Raw genomic sequence first — 22,524 nt, forward strand, 5'->3', positions numbered from 1 at the left:
CTTTTTGTAACTACTCCTTACCACACTTTTGTGTGCTAGAGCCCCAGGAACACACAGGCTTGGGAGGGAAGAGATCAAAAGCACAGCAAGATCCCCACCAGGTTACTCACCTGGGCCACTTGAACAACCTGCAGCTGTATGTGCTGAGGCTGCTGCAAGCCAGTTGTGGATTGAGACACAGGGATATACTGGATGCGCTGGTAATCTCCCTGGGGAGTCCGGTAATCCGTAGTGAGGGTCTGCGATATCTCTGTCATTGCTTGAGTCAGTAAATCTGTTGTCTGAGCAGGGAGAGAGAGATACAGATCATCATCATACTGATGTACTTCTTCAGGGCTGTAGCTCTTTTATCTACACTTATGGTGGATCTGGTCATTTTTTCACAAGAGCTTCATGTCCAGAGGTTGGGGTCATAAGCAGTCACCAGGGATCATCAACTAGAATTGCTGTCTTCTGTCTAAATCCTACTCCGGACCAGTAATGGCTAACTTAACATGTCATACATAATAAAAATAATTATTTTCATCTTGTGACATACCAGTGTTCTGTTAAATAATGGAAGTCCTGTATTTGTGAAGAGCTGACTTGGTTTCCAAGTCAAAAAGTAATTTGCTGATATATTCCACCTTTCTTCCTCCCCTGTCAGAGTCACAACTGTATTTCTAATGTGAAAGTCATTTAGTACATAACTTAATCAGGTTTATGAAGCCAACAGCATCCTGATTAAATCTCTCAATTTTCAAGCAAAACAGTCTTTTACCTAGTCAGTCTTTAGATAAGAAGTTTTAAACTGTGATCAATAGGACTTTTAAAACTACACAGTATCCCACAGCACTGAAGGGCACATTTTCTAGTCTCAGCTTTCACTTCAGTGGCAGCTGATGTATTAACAGTGGAGAGATCAGCCACTGGAGATTCATTGTGCTCAGAGCTGTGCTATCCAAAGGATTACAAAAAGATCTGACTCCCTGAACACAGTTTGATCCAGTCCCCAGTCACTGTTAAGCTTGTCCTCTTGATGCCAGGAACTGCACCTCTCACTTCAGGAGAAAATTCCCAGTGAAAATCCAGGAGATGTGTATCCCTGAGTTCATTATGTGGAGTCAGTAAGTCTGAATGAAAGAAGAAAATGGATTTGGGGATAAAAGACAAATCCCTAAAGCTCCGGAATGAAATGAACAGCTCCTGACAGTGCAAAATTGGACCACACAGGCTTAAAACCAGAAGTGATCTCAAATAATGTCCTAATACGGGTTTAAAAGTGGTGTCTGCCAAATAAACCAGGGTTACTAATACCAGAAGGCTCCCGTTCTGTGCGTTTCCCTGCACTGCCCTTGTGTGCCTCCAGTCCTTACCACAACAGTTTCTCCAGTTGTGTTGTCAGTGGTGAGAACAGCTGGCGTGGAACTGATGACAGCCGTCGCCAGTGGCGCATGGATCGTGTTTGGGAGCTGAGCAAACTCTGGGTGCTTCTTGCGGATGTGCTGCACCATCTTTGTCTGCAGAGAGAAGCAAAGGAGCGTTGGAAGGATGGTCAGTAACTCTGCTCAGGGCCACGTGAAATACAACAGCCTGGCCAAACATAGCTTTTATGTTTCTCTCAGCAAAACAGCCTCAAGATTCATACTATGAGATCCTCCGGTCAACAAAGTTGAAAACAAGGAACACAAACCTACTGCTGATTAGAGGTGACACTGAAGTATTGTCCTCAGCAGGTTTTTACCCCAATATCGCCAAATGTTTTATGACTTTTTCCAAAGGTCATCTTTTCTGTGTTTTGTTTCCCTGCTCATCTCCCCTGTAACTATCAGAGAGCAGTTTTCAAGCCCTTCCATTCATGCTCATGCTCTGGTAGCTTTTCAGCACAAACCCTCTATTCATGGAATCTTTTGGCCCTAAAACAACCAGACTGTGCCTGCACTGTCAGCACACAGACAAAACAGCACCTTGACTGAGAAGAAGAGAGGTCTGCTTGCGGACAGACAGGTGACGGAGACCATGGTGAAACAGCATCCCCAGGGAGAGGCTGTCTGAGGCCGGAAACCCCCATACCTTACTGCTGTATTGCTTGGAACAGTGAGGGCAGCACACTGGAGGGGTGGCAATGGTGCCTGTCAGCTGTGTGTGGGTGCTTAGCATAGGATCTGGCTCTCCCGGTCCTGCAGGACGCAGTTTCCGGATGCTTGGAGGTAGCTCAGCACCAGGATGGTTTTTCAGGATGTGTGCTTTGCGTTTGCTGGCACTCTTGTACACCTGCAGGGCAAAGATTTGGATTAAAATGGTGCAACCCTGGTGTCTGCACAGGAAACAGATCCCAGTTATCTTGATCTGGAAGGTCTGCATGTTGCTTTAGAAAATACATTTAGTTAAATTCCCAAACAATTACAAAAAAAGGCATGAACATACACCTTCCAGTGTTTCACCAACCTGTAAAAGCAACTGACTCCTTGTGTAGCAGAGAAGCCTTTTGAGAACGTATTGTATGCCATAACCAAACACCAAAGCAGGACAAGGAGGTAAGAGAAAATTCTTCTTGCCATATTTGAAGATCATATGCCCAATGTTAATTTGTTATGACAGTTGATATCTCTACTTGACACAGAGCATCAAACTGTTTTAGTTTAGTGATCAACATAGTTGATATAGTTCTTTTTTTGATTTAGTTCTTTTTAGGCACATCAACAAACAAATACTATCTAATAATTAAAACTATTTTTTCTCCCCTCAAACAAAAGGAAAAGAGGCATCACAGAAAGACTTATTGAGGATAAAGACAGTCAAAAATACACTCCCTAGTAAATAAAGGTCCCCAGGCATAAAAGGCAAAGGAGAATAAGAGCAAGAACCCAAAGGTACTGCAGAAGCAGCTTCAGGCTCCACTGACCACTGGAACATGACCTAGTAAGCAGCTTACAATAAAAGATGCTAAAGACTAACTTTTAGAAATGCAAGAGTACTTACTGGCCAGGAATTATACGCAGAAGCATACTTAGTCCTGTGCTAACACAAGCCTAAGAGTCAGTGACTGTCTGCTGGATAACAGTACTCAAGTTTTCCAATGCCAAGCACAGCAGAAAGGGGAAAACTACAGCTTTCAATTAGCATTCCACTGCCTTGACCTAAGTGCATTTTATTGTCTTTTTCTTTTTACAGTACTGCAGGAATGTTGCTGGCAAGCACCTCAGAAAAGCTACAAACCCCGCCAGAGATTTCTACGCAGAGACAAATTGGTTGCATCCAGGACTGGGACTGAGCTATCCTCCGATGGGTGACTTCCCACACACCTTATCGCAGTATTGACAGAAGTAATCTCTGTTGGGTTTTATGATGGGCAACGTGAGCTCTGGCACCTCTTCTATTTTCATGTCTGGATGTCTCTTTGATAAATGATTCACCTTAGGAGAAACAGAGGACAAGAACATATTACAGCTGAAAGCCAAACGATTGGTGCTTCTTCCAGACATGGGTAACAGCCAAACCAAAACTGAACGATGCAAGCCAGCAGCACTGGAAGCATTTGCTGCTGCAAGGGTTATTGTGCACTCATATTTAACTGCTGAAGGTAAATGCGGTCTTGCTAGGTCTCATTTACAGTTTCTCTAACCAAAATTAGATAGGAAGGGGTGAAATAGTTTGCCAGAATTGTCTTGTAGGTGATATCTGAGAGTGAGGTAGTGTGAAGGGCCTCTGCCCAAATCAGAACCCTCATGAAACCTTAGCAAACAATCTCTTGCCGCAGAACAGCCTTTATCCAGAGGCAAGACATGGCCAGAAGAGGACCTGGAGAAGGGGGAGAAACAAAAAACAAGAAAGACCGCCAGGAAAACAGAGGCAGTAAGGCTGAACAAGGCAGTATTTTCAGCTCATGTCCTGTTAAATACAGTACACATCAGACAGCATTACTTAGTGTTGAAATATGGTACTGACAACCAGATGTACACTGCAGGCAGTAAACATGTGCAAATTTGCTGAAGAGGTAAAACACACAGGTTTAAAAAAAGATTGATCACCTCAACTCAGCTACAAAATTTGCCAAAATTTGTTTCATAGCATCCTGGCTGGATAAGACCAGATTGGACGGGGCTTGGAGCATCCTGGTCTAGTGGAAAGTGTCCGTGCCCGTGGCCAGTAGGTGGAATGAGATGAGCTTTAAGGTCCCTTCCAGCCCAAACCGTTTTATGATTCTTGTGTTCCAACACTGGAATTCCATCTTTATTCCTTACCTATTCATCAGAATAGAGTAGAGAGGCTGTAACAGCACCCAGGCACTCACCAACATGCCCCTGCGGCGGAAGCCCATCATACAGAGGCGGCACTTGAACATGAAGCTCTCATAGTCAGTGGACGCGATCCGGGGCTTGAAGGTTTTGGAGCGGCTGATCCGATCAGCCTTCTTGGCCTCCCTCTCTGGGTTGTGCATCCTCTGCATGTGCTCTCGCAGTTTGTCCTTCCTCTGGGAAGGTGAAATTGAGGAGAAAAATGTCAGCAACATCACAGAAACTGCCATACTGCCTGTTATGCATAAGAGCCACAGTTTGAGTTGTTCAGGGATCTCTCTCCAGAGAGGAAAATTTTCCTCTCAGAAAAATGTGTTCCTTCACCCAGAAGTATCTAGTCTCTCAGTGTCCCATCACAAACTCAGTGACAGGAAGCAGGCTGCTGCCACCACAGTTTACCTGGCTCACAGTCTGCTCTATCTGTTCCAATGGGATTTGAAAAGGCATCTGGATGACATGTGCTGACAAGATGGATGCCATGGACACAGGCATCTTGGCCAGGAACATTATTAAGCCACTGGCACCAGCAAGTTAACTCAACTGTTATAAACAATGTAACCCAAACACCTGTCAATGGAGATGTATGATGTCCCAGTTCTTAATGAGCAGATAGAAAGTTCCTTTGCTATTAAATTATTAGGAATAAGATCTGTTTGAAATAAGATGCTGAGGTGACTTTACCCCTTGACCTTCAGAAATGGATGTCATAGCTCACACAGGACACTAAGCAACGCATGCAACTCACAGGCAAGTCTAGTGTGTTTACACGTGCTATTTTCTTTCACCTTTGAGAACGTGAACTTATTCCCTTGAAGGAGGATAAGCAATAATTTTTTTTATACTAGTAATGATCCAGCCAAGAGCCACCTCACCTTAAACTGCTTGCCACAGGTGGAGCACAGGAAGTCTTTGCGGTCTGAGTGCCGCAGCATGTGGAGTCGCAGCTTGTCAGGGCGGCAGAAAGCCTTGTCACACTCTGTACACTGGTAAATCTTCTCAGAATGGAAACTGCGCACATGTTTCTTGACCTAAAATGGCAGATCACAGAAAAATGAAGTTTATTCAAGAGAGAAGCGAGTTGTAACACAGTAGGAAACTCTTCGCAATATGAAAGAGAAGGAAAAGGTTTTGAAGGTATGTAATATACTTTGGTTTAAAAAGTATTTGATCAGAACAGTTGATATCTCAGCAATAGTTTCTATGAAGCTGTAACATCTTTATTACTCATCTGGGTGAGTGATTTGATTTCCTCAAGACTGAATCTTGAAGGCATCAGCTATTGTACAGTTGAACTTAATGGGCAGTGAAAGTCCAAAATGTACCATTTGCACAGAATCGCCCTTGAGTAAATAAATTCATCTGAGGTTCATTATCTCCCTTTTATTTATAAGAAACCAAAACATAGGGAATAATTCCTTTCAATCAGACACAATGAGCTTGCAATTATAATTGGCAAAGAAAAAAAAAATACTCAGAACAGCATTTGCACACCATTACTGAATGGCAATTACTTCTCCATACTCTGGGACTATCCTTCACCTCTTCAGACATCTAGAGGGGTATTTTTTTCCTCCCCCCAATAAAGGAACTAATGAAGTTTGACATCTGAAATGAAAGCACTGTTCAAGAAATGGATCATTAATTAAATCCTTATCATCTTCTAATAGTGATCATACACAGAACAACTTGGCATCTCTACCTGTTCCACATAGAAGGATTTCAGTAGGCAGCAGCTGACTAGTCTTAATTATCCACACAGCAAGAAGAGAAAAAAATTATTGTTAAGTGTCAAAAATACAACCGAATAGCTGGAAAAAAAGCCATGGGACTTTCAGTCATTTGCATTGGGAAAGTTTACAGGGAATTAAGTTGCAGTACAGCATTTCTGAATCGACATTCTTTCTTGCTGAAGATTTACAGAAGATAAAGGACTTCTTCCAGGATGGAATTATATTAGTGAAATCACTTTCCCCCATCCTTTCCTCTTTAGTCTAGTGGGTAGTCTATCTGTTCTTATTACTGATCTAAACTGGATTTCTACATTTCAGTTTCACTCAGGCAGCTCAGTAAGACACATCAATTTCTTTGTCCCTAGGAAGGATAATGAATATGTGCACGGTCCATCTCAGTTTTTTCTTACTGAACATGGAAATAGAATCTTTAAATTCTACTAATGACCTTGTCCAAGTGCTCAGCATAGTGCAGAGTAGCTGCATTACTCACTGCTCCAGTGCAGTGTGCAGGGAAGGAGAATAAAGTGCCCAGCTGAAGCTCAGGGGGGAAGTCAGGAAGCAGAGTATCCTGATGTGTTCTGGCCTTTCTTCGAGCTGTTCAAATGAATTATCCTGACAGAAAGCAGGCAAGGGATTAAAGATGTAAAACCCCTCGATTTTTTGTTCAGAGTTTTAATGAAGAAGGGCAAGGTCTGTTCAAGTACAAGCTGAATACAACAAAAGACAATTCCTTTTTGTGCCACGGAGATGTAGTAGTCAGGACCTCTGCTTCAGGAATTTCTTAGGAATAAGGCACCCACCCTTCTGCACTACAGTGCCTTCTAATGACAGATTGAAGCATCACATCTGATGACTTAGTGGACAGAGCACTTCAGTGTCATAAGACAGTGTCTAGCAGTGGTTGGTCACTCTTCCTTTTCAACTTCTGAGGTGGACTCCTGCACCTCGTGAGAATGAACTGCTGTGCAGTTACACATGGAGAGCACTGAGAAACCCACAGCCTTTCTGAGAGACCCCCAAAGCAGTGCTTCAGATCAGTACAGCATCTCACCTGGATAAAATCTGGGAAGCGTTTCTTGCAGGTGGGGCAGGTGAAATAGCCATCATTGACATGGATGGCCACGTGATCCTTAAGGAGATCCAAGCGGTCAAAGGACTCAGGGCAGAAAATGCAGGAGTATGTTTTCTGGTCCATGTGGAACTTCATGTGGCTCTCGAGGGCACCGCTGTTGATGAAGCCCTTGTTGCAGATGTCACAGGTCAAAGGGCAGTTCCCTTCCCGCCCATGGAACCGCAAGTGCTGGTCCAGCTTGTCCTTCTCCCGGAAGGCCTTCCCACACTGCAGGCATTTGAACGGGCGGAATGATTTCCGGATGAACAGGTGTTGCAGAGCTGCATTCTGAAAGAAGCATCCAAGAGATTAGCTTTAGCTAATTAGCTTTCATTACCATGTATAGATTCCACATCCATATATATTCAGGATTAAATATACCAGATAATTAGTGAACCTAAACTTCAAGAAATTATTTTCCATCATATTTGGCCTCCAATTTACAGCAGGGGAGGCTGTGACAGACAGAAGTCAGGGGAGACATCTGCAGCTACACCCTGAGTTAGTGGAACGCAGTACAGGAGTTTCCTCTACATCCCTGATTTCTTCTGATTTAGCTGACTTTCTTTAAGCATGCAATTTTTCTGTAAAATAAAACTAAGTCCTCTCTGAAGCACAGACCCGAGCCTGAGAAAAGCTGCAATTCCAGCTGATTATTTGGCATCACATCATAAGTTCAGCCACCACACAAAGGAATGGTGAGCCAGCACTGTGTGTTTCCCTCAGAAGCAGGGCTTATGAAATTCCACAGCCCTTTACAAGATCACCTTTTGCATCAAAGATCACCACAGAGATGTGCAGCAGTGGTTTAGCATTGTCTGGAGAACTTCCAGTGGAACATACATTCAAGAAATGCTGGTCTGAACTTTTTTACTATTGCCACAAAGAAGGACAGAGTTTCAAAATATGATGACAAAGGCAGAATGGCAGCCTTATCAGCAGCACATAAGACCTTGTGAGCAATTCTCCGCTTCTACTGTGCACAATGTCTCTTCTCAGCCCCTATTTTTTTGGTGTGCGTTTGCCTTCACTCTGCCTTTTCTGTAACATTTCATGATTGTTCTCTGTTTTCTCTCCTTACCCTTCAGATAAATGTTATAGAGCCATCCCAGTCCTGACCCAGTACTCTCTGCTGGAGGAACAGATGCTGCTGGATGCACTGCCTATAGAAAGGGGGAAGGAGGTCCTGCACCTGCATTTCAGTATTGGATGAGAACTTTCATGTTGGATAGTTGCAAAGCTGGAATTGAGTCCTATGAAATCCCCCAGCACATTGTCACCCATACTGCACTCCAAGTATACTGCAATGCTCCATTCCTCTGCAAGAAGTCTAAGCAATATCCACTCTTCTCTCAAACACTTCTATAAACCATTATTTATTGATGTCTTTTTTCACATTAAACACAGAATCTACATCATGATAGTTAGAGAAATAATGTGGAAGAGCATAAGTTTAAGTTGCATATTAGTAAGAAATTTTCAGCTGTGAGGGTGTCGAGGCCCTCTCACTGGCTGCCCAGAGGAGCTGTGGCTGCCCCATCCCTGGAAGCACACAAGGCCAGATTGGATGGGGCTTGGAGCAACCTGTCATAGTGGAAGGTGTCCCTGCCTATAGCAGGGGCATGGGACTGGATGAGTTTTAAGGTTCCTCCTAGCCCAAACCACTCAGATTCCACTAGAATATTGCTGACACTTCTGCACACAGGTGTTCCATATGACCCACTTCTCCATGAGACCCATTCATGACTTCTGCAAACACATTTCCTTGGTTTCCTGTCTCCTTTGCTTGTGGGAATGTGGCAGGTGACACAACTGACATTTGCTGTGTCTCTTAAGTACACACCAACAGCTGACACTGATTAAGTAAAGGTATGAGCTCTTCTGCAGGAATGAGGGAACAACTTGGGAATACTGTGAAATGCTGTGCTAAGAATTAAATTTATGAACCTCAAAGATCCTTTTTCACCATCTGAAATGCAGAGGGAAACCTAGACTTTCATTCCAGAAAAGAACAAGAGAGCAAATGTTTTGCTACCAAAAAAAATATTAACACTTTAATACAGGAGCTCCAAACAGGGCTACCCAGGAGTTGTCATCATCACTATTCTCCATTTTACACGTGGAGACAATGGGAAACAGGGATCTGCTCTAAGTCATACTGGGAATTGGAAAGACAGCCATGCGCTGTGCAAAATCTGATGTGCTGCTTGGAGTTCAAAAGATATAATTGTCCCCTTAACCACAGGGAGATGCTAATAAAACATAGGTGAAAAGATGTATTTCAAGTCCTGAATTGCACTATTGAATTTTGATCACTGGTACCTTAGCAGGGAGCTGACTGCTAATACAGCAGGCCAGACTCAACATAGCCCTGTTGTTATCTCAAGGGCTACAGAATGTGAAATGTTTCACTGCTTTTTGCCTAGATAATCTATCAACTATTAAAACAGAACCAAAGAACTAAGTGTTGTCTCATTAACTTGTAGTATTGATCTGGCACAAACAATTGTGCAAACAAATCTTCCAAAACTTTAACACTGATATTATGGCTCTTCATCCAAGTAATTTACTCCTATAAAATCCACCTTAAATCTACAAAGAACTGGCATGAAAAGAACTGGAAAAATGCAAATTGTTATTCAGGTAACACTTAGTTCTGGACACTGGTTACCTAAAGAAGAATGAATGTGACGATTTATGGTGCAGGGTCAATCAGGAAAACACTAAACAGGAGTTGGACCAAACAACATGGAAGGCAGTGCTGATACGTACCATTGGATTAGATACAGGAGAAACCCAATGAAACAAAAACCCAAACCTACCTGCAGCTCCAGCTGAGCAGGCAGCATTGAGAGAGAAAAAAAATACTTATGTTATGCAATGGACTTGAGAAAACAGAAGCCTTGACTTCTGCAGGTGACTACAAGGGCTCTCCCAAATAGAGTTTACTGCTTTGAGGTTTTTGCCTCAGGGAACACTAAACCGATCTTCCAGGTTTAGTCTGTAGTTAGTAACTGCTCAAGGGGAGTTAAAAGGGCAAAGATAAAAACCACAGTTAATCTTGAAGATGTTTTGTGACCTTTCCTGTTTTCCTAGGGCTCATTAACAGGGATGCAATGTGCACTGTAGAACCATAGTGAGAACAGAATGCTTTCAGCAGAAGGGAATAATTAGGTCAGGATGACAACAGGATAGGGAGAAGGAGAGTAAAAAAGTTAAGGAGAAGGGACTTTTTCTAACCTCATTTTACTGGCCGTGCTCCATTTTACACAACTACTTGCATTTCTTTCACCATGAAGGAAGTGACTGTGCTTTCCAAATCGTATTCCTATCCCTCCTGTTTCTGGCATTAGCACACAGACACCCTACATACTGCCCAGAACTGAACTAAAAACAAAGATTCATTTTGACTGTGGACCACAGTGTTCTTCTAATTTTCTACAAGAGTTCTTCAAGGATGCGTGTATCTCTTTTCAATACTAGGGAACCCCCCAACTGCCATAGTTAAGGTCTGATCTCCAAGGAAACCCCACAGACTCTAAAGCAGACGCTAAAAAGTGAACTGATCCTATCAGGACTTGAACCCTGGGGCAGGACAAATCAGTGCTTCCACCTAGCATGAAAACACTCTCAGAGCACCACTGTCTTAAGCCTTAGAAAAGCTGAAGTAATTCACAAAGAATGACTGGTTTTGAAAACTAAATCCTATCTAATTAATAAGGAAGAATAAGAGATACACAGGTTTCAGAATCATAATCAGAAGTCAGGACTTTTTACCTGTTCTTTGGAAGTGAATAATACCACATATCTAAAAACCAAATATTTGCTTGCTTTTATTATGAAGTGCATGTTATTGTAGGCAGGTGCTGTGTGAATGTTCAAAGGATGATTTTTTAAAACATGATGCTTGCTTGTAGCAGACCCCATGGAGCTGGCAAGAGCTCCACGGAGGATTGAGACTTAACAGTAGGAGCTGCTGAGTCACGATGACACAGCAAAATAAGCTCCTGTCTCTGACCCTCCGCCCCATAGCCTTATCTCTATAACCTCATAGGTCATTCTCCCTGACCCTTACTATTGGACAAGTTTGGATCCCCCTATGCCCTATAAAAAGGGGCTGTTTTAGCCCATTCAACAGAAGAGCTGTTGCTGGAATCCTTCACAGACTCCCCAATAAACCATCGCTGTGGAACACCAGGACCTCTCCTTCTCTGCTCTCGCGTCTGCTTCTGCCTCAGCCAAGGGTGCCCCAGTGAGCAAGCAAAGAGCTGAAATCTTAAGAGAGCTGATAATCACTAAAGAGCTGGCAATCACCAAGCTTGCTTAGCGTAGCCTGCGGCGGCTGCGAGCTGACTGGGTATTTGGGCACTCTGTCCCCAGAGGGATTGAGCTATCCAGACTACCTTGCATTGCTCGATGATAAGGCCAAGATCGAGGCTTTATTATACTTGCTGGTTTAGTCTTATCTCAAGTGCTCATTGCTCACAGTCTGATGCAATATGGAAAGATCTGTGCAACCATCCATCTGCCATTCTGCCAGTGCTACTGGCTTGAAACATCTCCAGGACTCTGCTGAACATGAGCTGCCAGATAAAGGGAAAGTTCGGAAGACTTGAGATACAAACATATCACTGAACCACCACTGCACTCCTCTAAGCTTTCATCCATTTGTGATGAATTTACAGAGAACAAAAGCAAAGTCACAAGACAAAGAAGTAACTTCAGAATTTCTGTCCTTTTCTTCCTACATTAATTATTTGAGAGGATCCTAAGTTCACATCTTGGGTTCAAAAGTTCAGGGAAATGGGCAATGCTTTCTTTTCTTTCTTGAGGATGCTGTAGCACACTATAAGGAGTACATCCCCATGCTCTGTCAAAACTTCAGCATCTCTCTCTGTACTCTATTATACACCCTTCAAAATCCATTCAATAAAAAAATCCCACAAGATTTTAACATATGAAAATGAAATCACTGGTAGAAACTTGTCATTCAGAGACTGCAAGCATTTTGTGTGGTTAAAGACTGTGCAGTCTTAATGTGCCCAAGCCGAACTCTTCCTTCAAGACATGCCACAACATTTTTGGGGTAACACCACCATCAGTCTTGCATATATATTACTGTAAAGTGCAAGCAAAATTTGGTTCAACATCTTCCTACACAGAATACTCAACATTTTTCTAATCCTTCCTCATCCCCTAAAAATGACATCCCCTAAAAATGAACCCTTGCCCCACTGCAGCTGTTTCTTTCCTTAATCCAAAGCTAACACATGGAAGAAAAAGATTTTAAGCTAAATAAACTGATCTCCCAGTTACAAATATTCAAGGATTTGAATTTCTGCTTGAATCATTTCCCACCCACACAGAGTAGAGAAAAACCAGCTCAGCCAGTTGACTTAGAGCTCAGGCTCAAAGTGTTTGCTTTTAACACAGGTTTTGGTCTCAAAGGCAGGGTTTTCTACCCCAAAAAAGGACTTTATCACTAAGTATCATCATCATCTAAGTGGATCCAAACTGAGGTTGTGGTTCCTCTTCGGCAATTATTTGCAAGAGAGTTCTGAGAGACACAGATGGTGCTGTGAGCAAGTCATTAGTATGTGCCACAGCACCAGGATTCTGTCAGTTTGAAGCACCCCTGCCTGCCAGTTTGGATGGACTGTGTTTCCATGCAAGAATTACTGTGATAGAATTCAATCAGCTCCAGCTCCTGACCAGTTCTCATTAACACCTATGAGATACTGGTCCTTTATTTTGTCTTCCTCTCAGTGCAAAGAAAACTGCTAAGAATGAGATGCTTTATTTGGGATTTGGAAATGGATCTGACAGTGAAAGGAGGACCAGCTGGCCCTGGCAGGCAGGCCTGGCATTCCCTGGGTTACAGTGGACGTGATCCCTCATCCTCTGTGCTTACCCTGATGCGCTTTGCTCGCCTCATGTCATCTGCTGTCACGGAGCTCTGTGTGGACACCGTGTTCCCCTCGTGCTGTGGCTGTACATGGAGCACGTGGTTTTCCTGCTGCTCCAGTGCTCCCTGTGGCTCTGTTGGCACTGGAGTCTGTTCCTGCTGCTCCAGCCCATTCAGTGGGGCTTGTCCGGCATCATCAAACTGTCCCTTGCTGGAAAAATGCAGCAAGTCCTGAAATCGCAAATCATACAACCAGTGATTATTCCCCCCACCCACTGAAAAACACTTTTGATAGTACTTAGCAGACAACAAGATTTGTACATATTTAATCAGAAACTATAAACAAAACAGCATAGTGTAGTGTCTACACTAACTCCAACAGTTCTCCTACTGTGTCCACTGCTGCTTTTGGCATAATCACTTTCACCTACAGCAGTGTCACCCAGAGCACCAGGGAGGCAGTGCTGCAGGTGGGTGACTCTCCATGGGCCATCCCTCTCTCTGACCAGCCACGGTCATTACGCTTTCTTTCTCATCATTCCTACTCACCCATTCAACTCAGCAACAAGGATGCAGTAAATAATAAAATGCAATAAATAATAAAAACAGAATAAATTCTGGCAGCAAAACCAATCAGCATTATCTGGCTGATTAGCCGGATAATAGCCAACAAGGCTGTTCTGCACTCAGGACTATTTCTGCTTTAACCAAGGCGACTAGTGCAGACCCAGGAAAGAATTTCTGTCTCATGGAAACTGTTGTCACTTTGAAACACGGTGTGTCATTTTGCAGTGTCTTCTCCTTTCTAAAGAACTATCTGGAGTGCCAAACTGGACTGGAGAGTGACAAACAAGGTGATCACGCTGGGCACTATGTGATTTTTTTATCCAGTTTCAAGCTCTGCACGCATCACTTCCATGTATCACACAAAGCGGTTTTTCCTCCCCTTTTGCATTAGCATAATAGGGAGGTGTTGTGAGCAGGAAGCACATGCCAAAAGTCTACATTCTTTCCCTGTGAGTTCCAATAACTCTTCTGGAGTGGAATTATCTTCTATTACATAAAAAAAAACCACACAGATCCTTATTTGACACCCCATAATGCAACTGAAGAAACTTAAAAGCACAAGCTAAGAAACAGAACACCAGAATTAATTTTGAATTTTGTCAGTTGAAGGCTGATGTTGTCAAAACACAAAAGCGGGTGTGGGAGAAGAAAACCAAGGAATGAGGCCCTTAAAGACTGTGAGTGCTTACCAGAAAGAGACCCTTAGTAAACAATACACAATCTCAGTGTCCAGCCCAACTTGGGTGGCAAGTTTCCACCTTGCTGACACTCAGCTGTGTTCTCAGCATCCTGACTCTCCAGTTCCCAGGCAGAACTCGTGCCCAGCTTTAGCGAGGTGAGCAGACCTCCAAGGGCTTAGGGCATCATCCTATCCCACTGCACAGACATGCGTGAGCCAGCTCTGCGCCATGCTCCAAGCTGGCAGGACACAAGCTACCTCCAGTCCAGAGGCCACCCAGACACTGGACTGTGCCCAGCAAGTGCCATCTCCCCAGAGTGAAGGGTTTGGAACCAGCATTAAGTTTATTTGTCTAAATGAGGCTGGCATGTGTCATGTCAGCCTGTAGAGAGGGTGAGCTCATAACTGCCTTCACCTAATGCAGCATTTAGGGCATTGCAGCAGAATTCACAGGCAGAGTATACTGTATGCATCTGAGTCAGCACAGAGCCATGACCCAGTGAGGAGCCAGAGGAAAATTACCACTCCAAATATCAGCTTTCAGCTAAGTGATAAACCAGAGCACTGATCCCTTCTGTCACTGCTCATAAAAGGACTTAGTGGTAACCTAAGCACGGTCACCATCAGAGAATTTAGTTTTTTACTTAAATGCATCATATTACATCTCTGCAGAATACAACCAACAGCTACAAGCAAAAGAACGTTTTGCAATAAGCCTGCCTACAGGAGGCCCTTCTGTTATTATTAAAACATCATGGAGAATCATATCTCAAACTGATTTAATTCTACCAGCAACAGTTTTAAGAGCAGGCTGATCTCACATTCCAGAAAGGACAAATAGGAGCCTAAACTCCTATTACAGTTTTACTGTCTAAATTACTTCTGTGAGGCTGCTAAACTGTCACAATAACCCAACCTCACTGCTGAGTGCTTTGGAGTGAAACTTGCTGCAGAAATCCAAGTGATTTTACAGGTTTTATAGTAGGGAAGTAGTGGGCTCTCCTGGCAGAGAATTCCAGCTAGAAACCAAGAATTACTCATGTGTAAGTCCAAAGCACACCTTCAGTTTGCACTGATGCCCCAAATTCTTTTAGTCAAGAGTCTATTTAGTCTATTGTTTTCCCTCCATTTCCAAAAATATACCTGTGTTCCTTCTTCACACTTTTCACCATTTTCACTGGTTACTTCTATGCGCATAAATTTGGGAGGGCGCCCAGGGCGTCTGCCTGGTCCGAATCTCCTCTTTCCTCGCCCACGACCCCGGCCTCTGGTTCTGCAGAATACAGGAGTGCTCCAGGTTAGATACAAAAAAAGACTAATTTGGATTCTCCACTGATTTTATGCTTTCTTTTTCAGCATTCCTACTCACTCATTCAACTCAGCAACAATGATGCAGTAAATAATAAAATACAGTAAATAATAAAAACAGAATAAATTCTGGCAGCAAAAACAATGGGTTTCTGCCTGGTATCTATTTCTTTTGTGCTTTATGAGAAGCCAATGTTCAGAACACATTAAAATTTCTATCAGGAATCATGGGACCAAGAGGACTACTTGCTTCCATCCAGCCCTCTGCCATGGCAGACTTCTTCTAACACCCCAGTTTATGTTGTGCTGAGAAGCATTTTCAGCATGCTGGAACAAGTTCACAAGGACACCCATTTAAAATCTGAAGCCATAACATTCCTCCCCAAAAAGCACTCAGCTGTTGATGTCAGGCACTAAACAGAAGGGAACAATTTTGCGTCAAAAAAACTAAACAAAACAGAGTCATTTGCTACATTTCAGGAGAAAGAAGGCACCAATATCTTCTGCTCTGTGACAGGTGTTTGTAGATTCAGTTTTTAATAAGTCAGGATAAACTATCTTGCCAGTGGCACAATGAGACACTACAGAAGCCTTGTTTTCCAAGCTCTGTTATTTCTGTATCTCTGAGAAACATAGTTTTTCAATACTGTGATAATGAAACATTACAAATATTTAAAGTCATTGTCAAAAGAAAAACAAACCAAAAAAACTTTATTAATTTCAACAGTAGCTTATTTCTCTCAAGCTACTTGTTTCACCGAGTCTTAGACCAGTCAGCCTCCTGCTGCCATGATTTTCCATTCTGGTGCTGAGCTGATCTCTCCTGAGTTGGTCACTAAGATTTGCAGGACAAAGCCCCTCCTTTCTGCATGTTTGGAGAAGCACCACAGTGATCCACAAGCAAAGCTAAGGCTGTCAGTACCTGCTGAAGAAGTCCAGCTTCTCGTCGTGGGAATTGAGGTGCTGCTGGAGCTGCTCCGAGCTCACAAAACGCCGATTGCACTCGTAACATGGCCAGTTCTTTTCCTGCTCCCTGAGCACTGTCAGAAATGTCAGTAACACCATTTCACTCATCACCTAATTTTTTTGCCCCCAGCCTCTCTATCCTCTGTGGGTCAGATTTCTCCCCTGAAGGTTAGACAGGCTGCAGAATACCCAGCCCTGTTCTGCTGGTCTTTGCTTTTATATCCTCTGCACTGTGCCAAGACCATAGCTCATTACAGAGACACAAAGATCTCTGGGGACAATTCTCATGGCATATCAACACTGTTAGATATTCAGCGGGATTCTGAAATTCATGCTTGTGTGGAAGAGCATCTACAGGATTGTGCCTCTGGTGTAAGTTAAGGGAGATCAAGGGAAATTTCTAAATCTAAAGCAGTTGCACAGCAGACAGTGAGTACAGAAACAGACCTCTTCCTCGGAGGAAGTAACCTAAAGCTTCCCAGAAACTGAAGCAAAGGCTTAAAGTAACATTCTCATGAGAATAGTTATTGGAAACAAGCCCCAAAAACACAATCAAGATCTGGCTTAACTTTTCCTAACCTAGCAGAAATTTGGGAGCACTATACAGGCCATATACTTGAAAGTAAGGAGTGCAACTCTCAACCACCACCACACTGAAAGCAGAAGAAGATCTCAAGTTACCCTTCCTTTCCTCCTGAGTTATGTCATGGATCTTCTGGTTCACAAACTCGGCATAGGAGGCAGCATACCACACCTGCAGCAGGAGCACAAGGTAACAGGACACTGAAGTGGAGCCAAAACTAATGGAAATTTATTTTAAAATGGGTTTTAAGCAACACATTTACTTCACTTGCCTCAACCACTAACTCTTCTTTCTCCTTCCACCCTCAATAATAAAGTCTGGTAAGATCAATGTGGCCCCACTGAGGAATGTTAGAGCTTTGCTCAGGAAGTACATCCATTTAATTTTAAGGTCTAGCTTCCTAACACGAATGTTTATCTCGCACATGGCTTCCAGTTGTTCTTCAGGAAGTAAGATTATTATCTCTTCAAACCCAGCTATATGACCGTAAAGGATGGATGTCATCAGAGTACTGATACTTGTACCAAGAGGAATGGAAATGTTATTAACTTGGGGGATTTCCCATTTCTTTCCTGCTCTCCTTACTTAGACAATAGGCAGCAACATCCACATAGACTCATTTAAAATGCTTCTGAGCTTCTGAAAGATTGGAGCAACATGGTCCTGCTTCCCAAAACAAAGATCTGCCAGGCTAGCATGATGGACGCACTTTTGTCATACAAGGAATTTCAGCCTTCAGCAAAGGCAACCACAAGAGGCAGGAAGATAAAGTTTACAAAAGCCTAAAAGCAGATGCTCACATTTAGATGAGAATTCTTCCATCATTTCATTTGTTTGATGAAAAAGAGTGGATTTTAGAAAAGATTTCTCAAAGAAGGCATCAACAGATTTTCATCAGGAAAAACTCAAACAAGTTTGAACTTGCAGTGGGCCACAGGCAGAGGTGAGCAGGATTTCAAGGACTCTCCAGCAGGTGCGTCACTCTGCCGGAATCTCACTAGCTGGACAAAGACAAAAACCTGGAGCTCCTGGACTACACACCTAGCAGGCAAGTCAAACCTTCCCAGCTTCAACTACTTTAATCTCTGGACAAAATGTGAATGAATGCCCTACATCCACCTGGGGAAGAAATCAGGTCACCAAGCCTTTCAGTTAGCAAGCCATTTTACCCCAAAAGACACTACCAACACATAAAGTAAGAAAAATTATGCTCCCACATGGAGGTCTGTACAGATTTAAAGTCTTATTTCAAATTGTTTTAAAAACTGTTGAGAAAATGGTATTTGAATACACCTAAAATGGATTTGTAAGATTTCTAGTAATTCAGCTTAAAACATTAAGGACTGATTTCAGATAGTCCTGCTCTTAAAGGGTATAAGTAGGCTTTTGCCCTGATTCAGTAAGTGCACTTACTAAACAATTGTTTTTTCACAAATTGTTGAATTCTACATTCAAGAAGAGATTTGAAGAACAACAAAATTTCCTGATAGCAAATTTTTTTGGTCTCCCCCCCAGTGCCCAAAAAATGTTGAAAATTAAGGCCATCTCAGCCAGCTACACTACTTTGAGCTCAACATAATCAATAAATTTTCAGAGGGAACAAAAAGCAAACTACTGGGAAATCACAATATCCTTTATCATTTTTCACATGCAAAGTTTCAAAAGCTTCAGGAAAGCAGGTAGAAGGAGAGACCACATTCACTTAAGGCATCAGAAAACAAGCCAGGAACACACAGGGCTAACTGAAAGGGCATCCAGAATTTAAAAAATACAATTGCTGCAATAAAAATTAGATTGTATCAGCAAAATATATGCTGTGTAAAGCATGACAGGGAGAGACAAATAATTTACCTATTTTTATTTTAAACTTCTTCATGAACCAAAGCTCATTAAAATGCATATGTTGGTGACTAACTACTTACTGACTTCAGTGATATTCAATTCAGGCCAGGCTTCTTTCAGAGGAAAAAAGTTCTAAAACTATTCACATCAGTAGTAGTTTTTGGCACTTAATAGGCATCAACTTTTAAAGTACTATTTAACCAGTAGAAAAAGAGAATCCTGACACACAACAATGCCATACCTTGAGTTCCTGCTTGGGTTCCACATTTTTAATGGTGGTGTAATAAATGTGGTGGCCGTACTGATAGGCCACTAGGTTCTGCTCCAGGTGATTTTGAGCTGGACGCACAAACATCATCCAGTTACACAAAGCCTCACTGGACAGCTCAAACCACAAGTCCTCTTGCAAGTCTCTGTCTTTTCTGTCACCCTTATCAAGAGAAACCTGTAGCAAAATCCAATCACATGTGACTGTAACTGCCTGGCAGCACATTCAAAAGAATTTGACTTACTAAGAAAACTACAGCGCCCATGCAACTGTTACATTAGGGGAGCAATGAAGACATAGCTCATTTTCTCTTTACCAACAGAGACCCAGAAACAAGCAGAAACATACTTAGCAACAGGTAAAGATTAACTAGGGAGGCACAATGGATCCTTCCAAGGTTTTCAGGGACAAGAATCATTCATTAAAGGGGTCAGGCACAGTATGAACAAGTGACTATAACAAATGACACACAGGTAGCTGTAGCTTTAGTAGGCTCCAGAAACATCAGTCAGAAGTTTCGAACTGGCAGACCCACTTTTCCTTTCATTTCTTGAGTCATGACACTGCCTCAAGCAGGAAACAGCATTTTTTAGCTGAATTTCTCTTGGTTGCTGAATCTGCCTCTGCTTGTCAGACACTGACCATCAGAGCCCTCCTAAGACTGTGGATCTAAACTCCAACAAATAAAGGACCAATTTTTCCTAGTGAAACCAGTATGGATAAATGGATAAAAGTCACTCAAATACATTTTACCCCATACCAATTACTTGGCAAGAGGAAAGGCATAAAAATATCTCCTCACCCCTACATCTTATGAATAGAAAGGTAAGAAACATATTTTGAACTGAGGTTACAACATGACATAAAAGAATGGCTGCAGAATTTCCTCAGAAGGGGCTGCTATTTTTATGTTCAGATGCTGCTTCAGCTCATGTGAGAGTGATTCACAGCCTTCCATGTTATGCACCCTATATACACATATATATAGCCTATCACCATAATGCCAGAACATTCACAGGGATTAGTGTGTCACCCTGAATAACAGAGCAATTTTGAAGCCAAAACAATCTGGGTATTTCTTAGTTACATTCAGAGATGGAAGTAAAAAATATCTCTAGTGAATTGATGAAAGTAGAGTGACAAATTAATGAAAATCAACGCTTAGGCACAAATTGATTTCCCCTTTTCTCACCCTTACCTTCAAATGGATATAGCAGTCTTTGAGCTCAGTCTGTCTGACCAGAGGCCCTTCCACAGGCCCAAACTGTGTACGCTTTGGGATGCGCCTTTTGGAGAACACACCTCCCAAAAACCTGTCTATGTAGAGCACCAGGGGAAGGCTCGCCCTCGCCCTGGTCAGCACAGGCCGGTTTGGGATGGGATGCAAAGGTCCATGTTTTGGACACACTGAGGGATGTGCGTTATTACACTCTTCACACCCTGCAACACAAAGGCAGAGAGGACATGACTTTTAGGCAGACACTCACACACCAGCTCAGAGACAGCCTTATCTCTCTCTAAACCTCTTTGGCTCAGCTGTGGGAACACTTATGCCAATAATCTGTCTATATTTCAAAATATTAGACAGGCCAGTGTCCAGCAAAATAGGAACAAATCAGCTCAGAGACTTGACTAGAGACAGAATTTTGCCTTTTCAGTCAAGCAGCCCAATTTGAATTCACATTTCTCTGTGAATCAAGACTCACATTTACTCATTACCGCTAAAATCGGAATGGTTTTTGCCTCTCTTTACTAAAGGTCTAATGGAGAGGGAAGAAAAGGGGGGGGGGGGCAGGAAGTACACTACATATGACTGCACATGCTTACACAAATCATTGGGATCAAAGGGTCGAGGTGGATCTGGATCCCACTCATCCATGTCAGTGTCTTCCCCATCTTCATCCTCATCTTCATCCTCATCATCTTCCTCTTTTGTTTCTATCCTTTCCATTTGATTCTGCAGAGGTGCTAAAGAATCAGAACCATCCACAGCCTCCATAGGAGGTAACACTTGGTTATGCACCGGTAATGATGCCTGAGGAGAGAATTCACAAACAATTCAAGCTGATTCAATAAACAAACCACAAGGACAAGTAATGAAGGTCCTTGCTAGCCTACCCTTCCTGTTGCCTATGGTAATGGAGAGGAGGACAAGGGAAGGTGCTAAATGACTGCCAAGGGATGTTTTGCATGGCTGGCTGCTGCTGATGGCCTCACTGAAAACACCTGTATTACTCCCTGGCTATACCCTGCCAAGGACTCAGTTCTCAGAAGAAATAGAACTCAGAGAAGTTCTTGATCCTTGCAGAAAGTTTAAAACCAAGTCCAGGCTCTGTGGATATTACCTAGAGCCTAAAGCTGTATTTTAATTTCTTCTGTACAAGTGAGAGAATCCTGCACTTTGGCACACAATCTTCTCTTGACAATCCAACAAAACCAATCTCCAGAGTACAAAGGTAGAGGTCAAGAAAGGGTGAGGTAATGTGGAGACTGGATATAAAGCACAGGACTTGAAGAACAGTTGAGGCCATTGCATACTTCCACTAATTTTCAAGTTTAGCCCTTTCCTTCCTTAAAAGAACTGCAACATTTGAAGTTTGGCACATATTTCATCACCCACACAGGTTTCTCAGGTAGAGAACAAGAAATAGTACAGGCAGCAGAGCTGCCTGAAAACACTGGCAAGGAAAGCCAGTGGATGTTACTGTGACAGTCAGCACTACACCTTCTGTTAAGTTCACTTTTCAGCACTGACAGACTTTTAGAGTGGCTGCTCACAGAACCATCATTGAAACAGGTTTCTCTGTATATTAAATATATGATATCCTAAACCCCCATGCATTCCATGGTGAGACAAGGGAAGACAGTAAAATCTGCACTACACCTTTCTCAAATCTCCTCCCATATCACTTAGCCACATTTCATCCCCAGAGATGATGGAACAATGGAATCAGTGAGCTTGTACATGAAAAGGAAAGGGTGCCTGGCAACTTACTCTATCTGCTTGTGGCCCCTGCTCCAGAGCCACTGGCTGGGGGGGGTCAGCAACGCTGCCGAGCACAGACAGGTTGGTGGGATTCATGCTCTGAGCAGCAGCAGGCAAGAGCACCGTTACCTAAAATCACAGGCACTCATTTTAGCACTGCAGCATTTCCATCAGTCACTTAACATGTGGGCAGGGCCCGGCATGCACAGCTCCCTTGAGCCCTGCACTCTACTCAAAAACTGCTGCATTCCCATGGTTTTTGGGGTTCAAATAGGGATAATGGGCTTGGACAGAACCTG

At 42.9% G+C, this 22,524-nt stretch overlaps 1 protein-coding gene across 5 annotated transcripts in view; it reads right to left on the reverse strand.

The window, feature by feature from the left end:
- Positions 1-22,524, reverse strand: part of PRDM10 (PR/SET domain 10) — a 46,311-nt gene that overhangs the window by 8,077 nt on the left and 15,710 nt on the right. For 4 of the 5 annotated variants that reach the window (XM_066564249.1, XM_066564248.1, XM_066564250.1 and 1 more), the window contains 15 exons: positions 22,235-22,354; positions 21,067-21,274; positions 20,438-20,679; positions 19,213-19,416; positions 17,228-17,300; positions 16,503-16,620; positions 15,416-15,545; positions 13,033-13,257; positions 7,062-7,409; positions 5,150-5,305; positions 4,274-4,453; positions 3,285-3,395; positions 2,053-2,253; positions 1,356-1,499; positions 111-281 (listed from right to left, as the gene is read on the reverse strand). In XM_066564249.1, coding sequence (XP_066420346.1) covers positions 111-281; positions 1,356-1,499; positions 2,053-2,253; positions 3,285-3,395; positions 4,274-4,453; positions 5,150-5,305; positions 7,062-7,409; positions 13,033-13,257; positions 15,416-15,545; positions 16,503-16,620; positions 17,228-17,300; positions 19,213-19,416; positions 20,438-20,679; positions 21,067-21,274; positions 22,235-22,354 — 2,631 coding nt within the window. The remainder of the gene's footprint in view (positions 1-110; positions 282-1,355; positions 1,500-2,052; positions 2,254-3,284; positions 3,396-4,273; positions 4,454-5,149; positions 5,306-7,061; positions 7,410-13,032; positions 13,258-15,415; positions 15,546-16,502; positions 16,621-17,227; positions 17,301-19,212; positions 19,417-20,437; positions 20,680-21,066; positions 21,275-22,234; positions 22,355-22,524) is intronic. The other variant, XM_066564251.1, reaches the window with a different exon arrangement.

Source organism: Molothrus aeneus, chromosome 22 (genome assembly GCF_037042795.1).
Source record: "Molothrus aeneus isolate 106 chromosome 22, BPBGC_Maene_1.0, whole genome shotgun sequence".
Lineage (NCBI taxonomy): Eukaryota > Metazoa > Chordata > Aves > Passeriformes > Icteridae > Molothrus > Molothrus aeneus.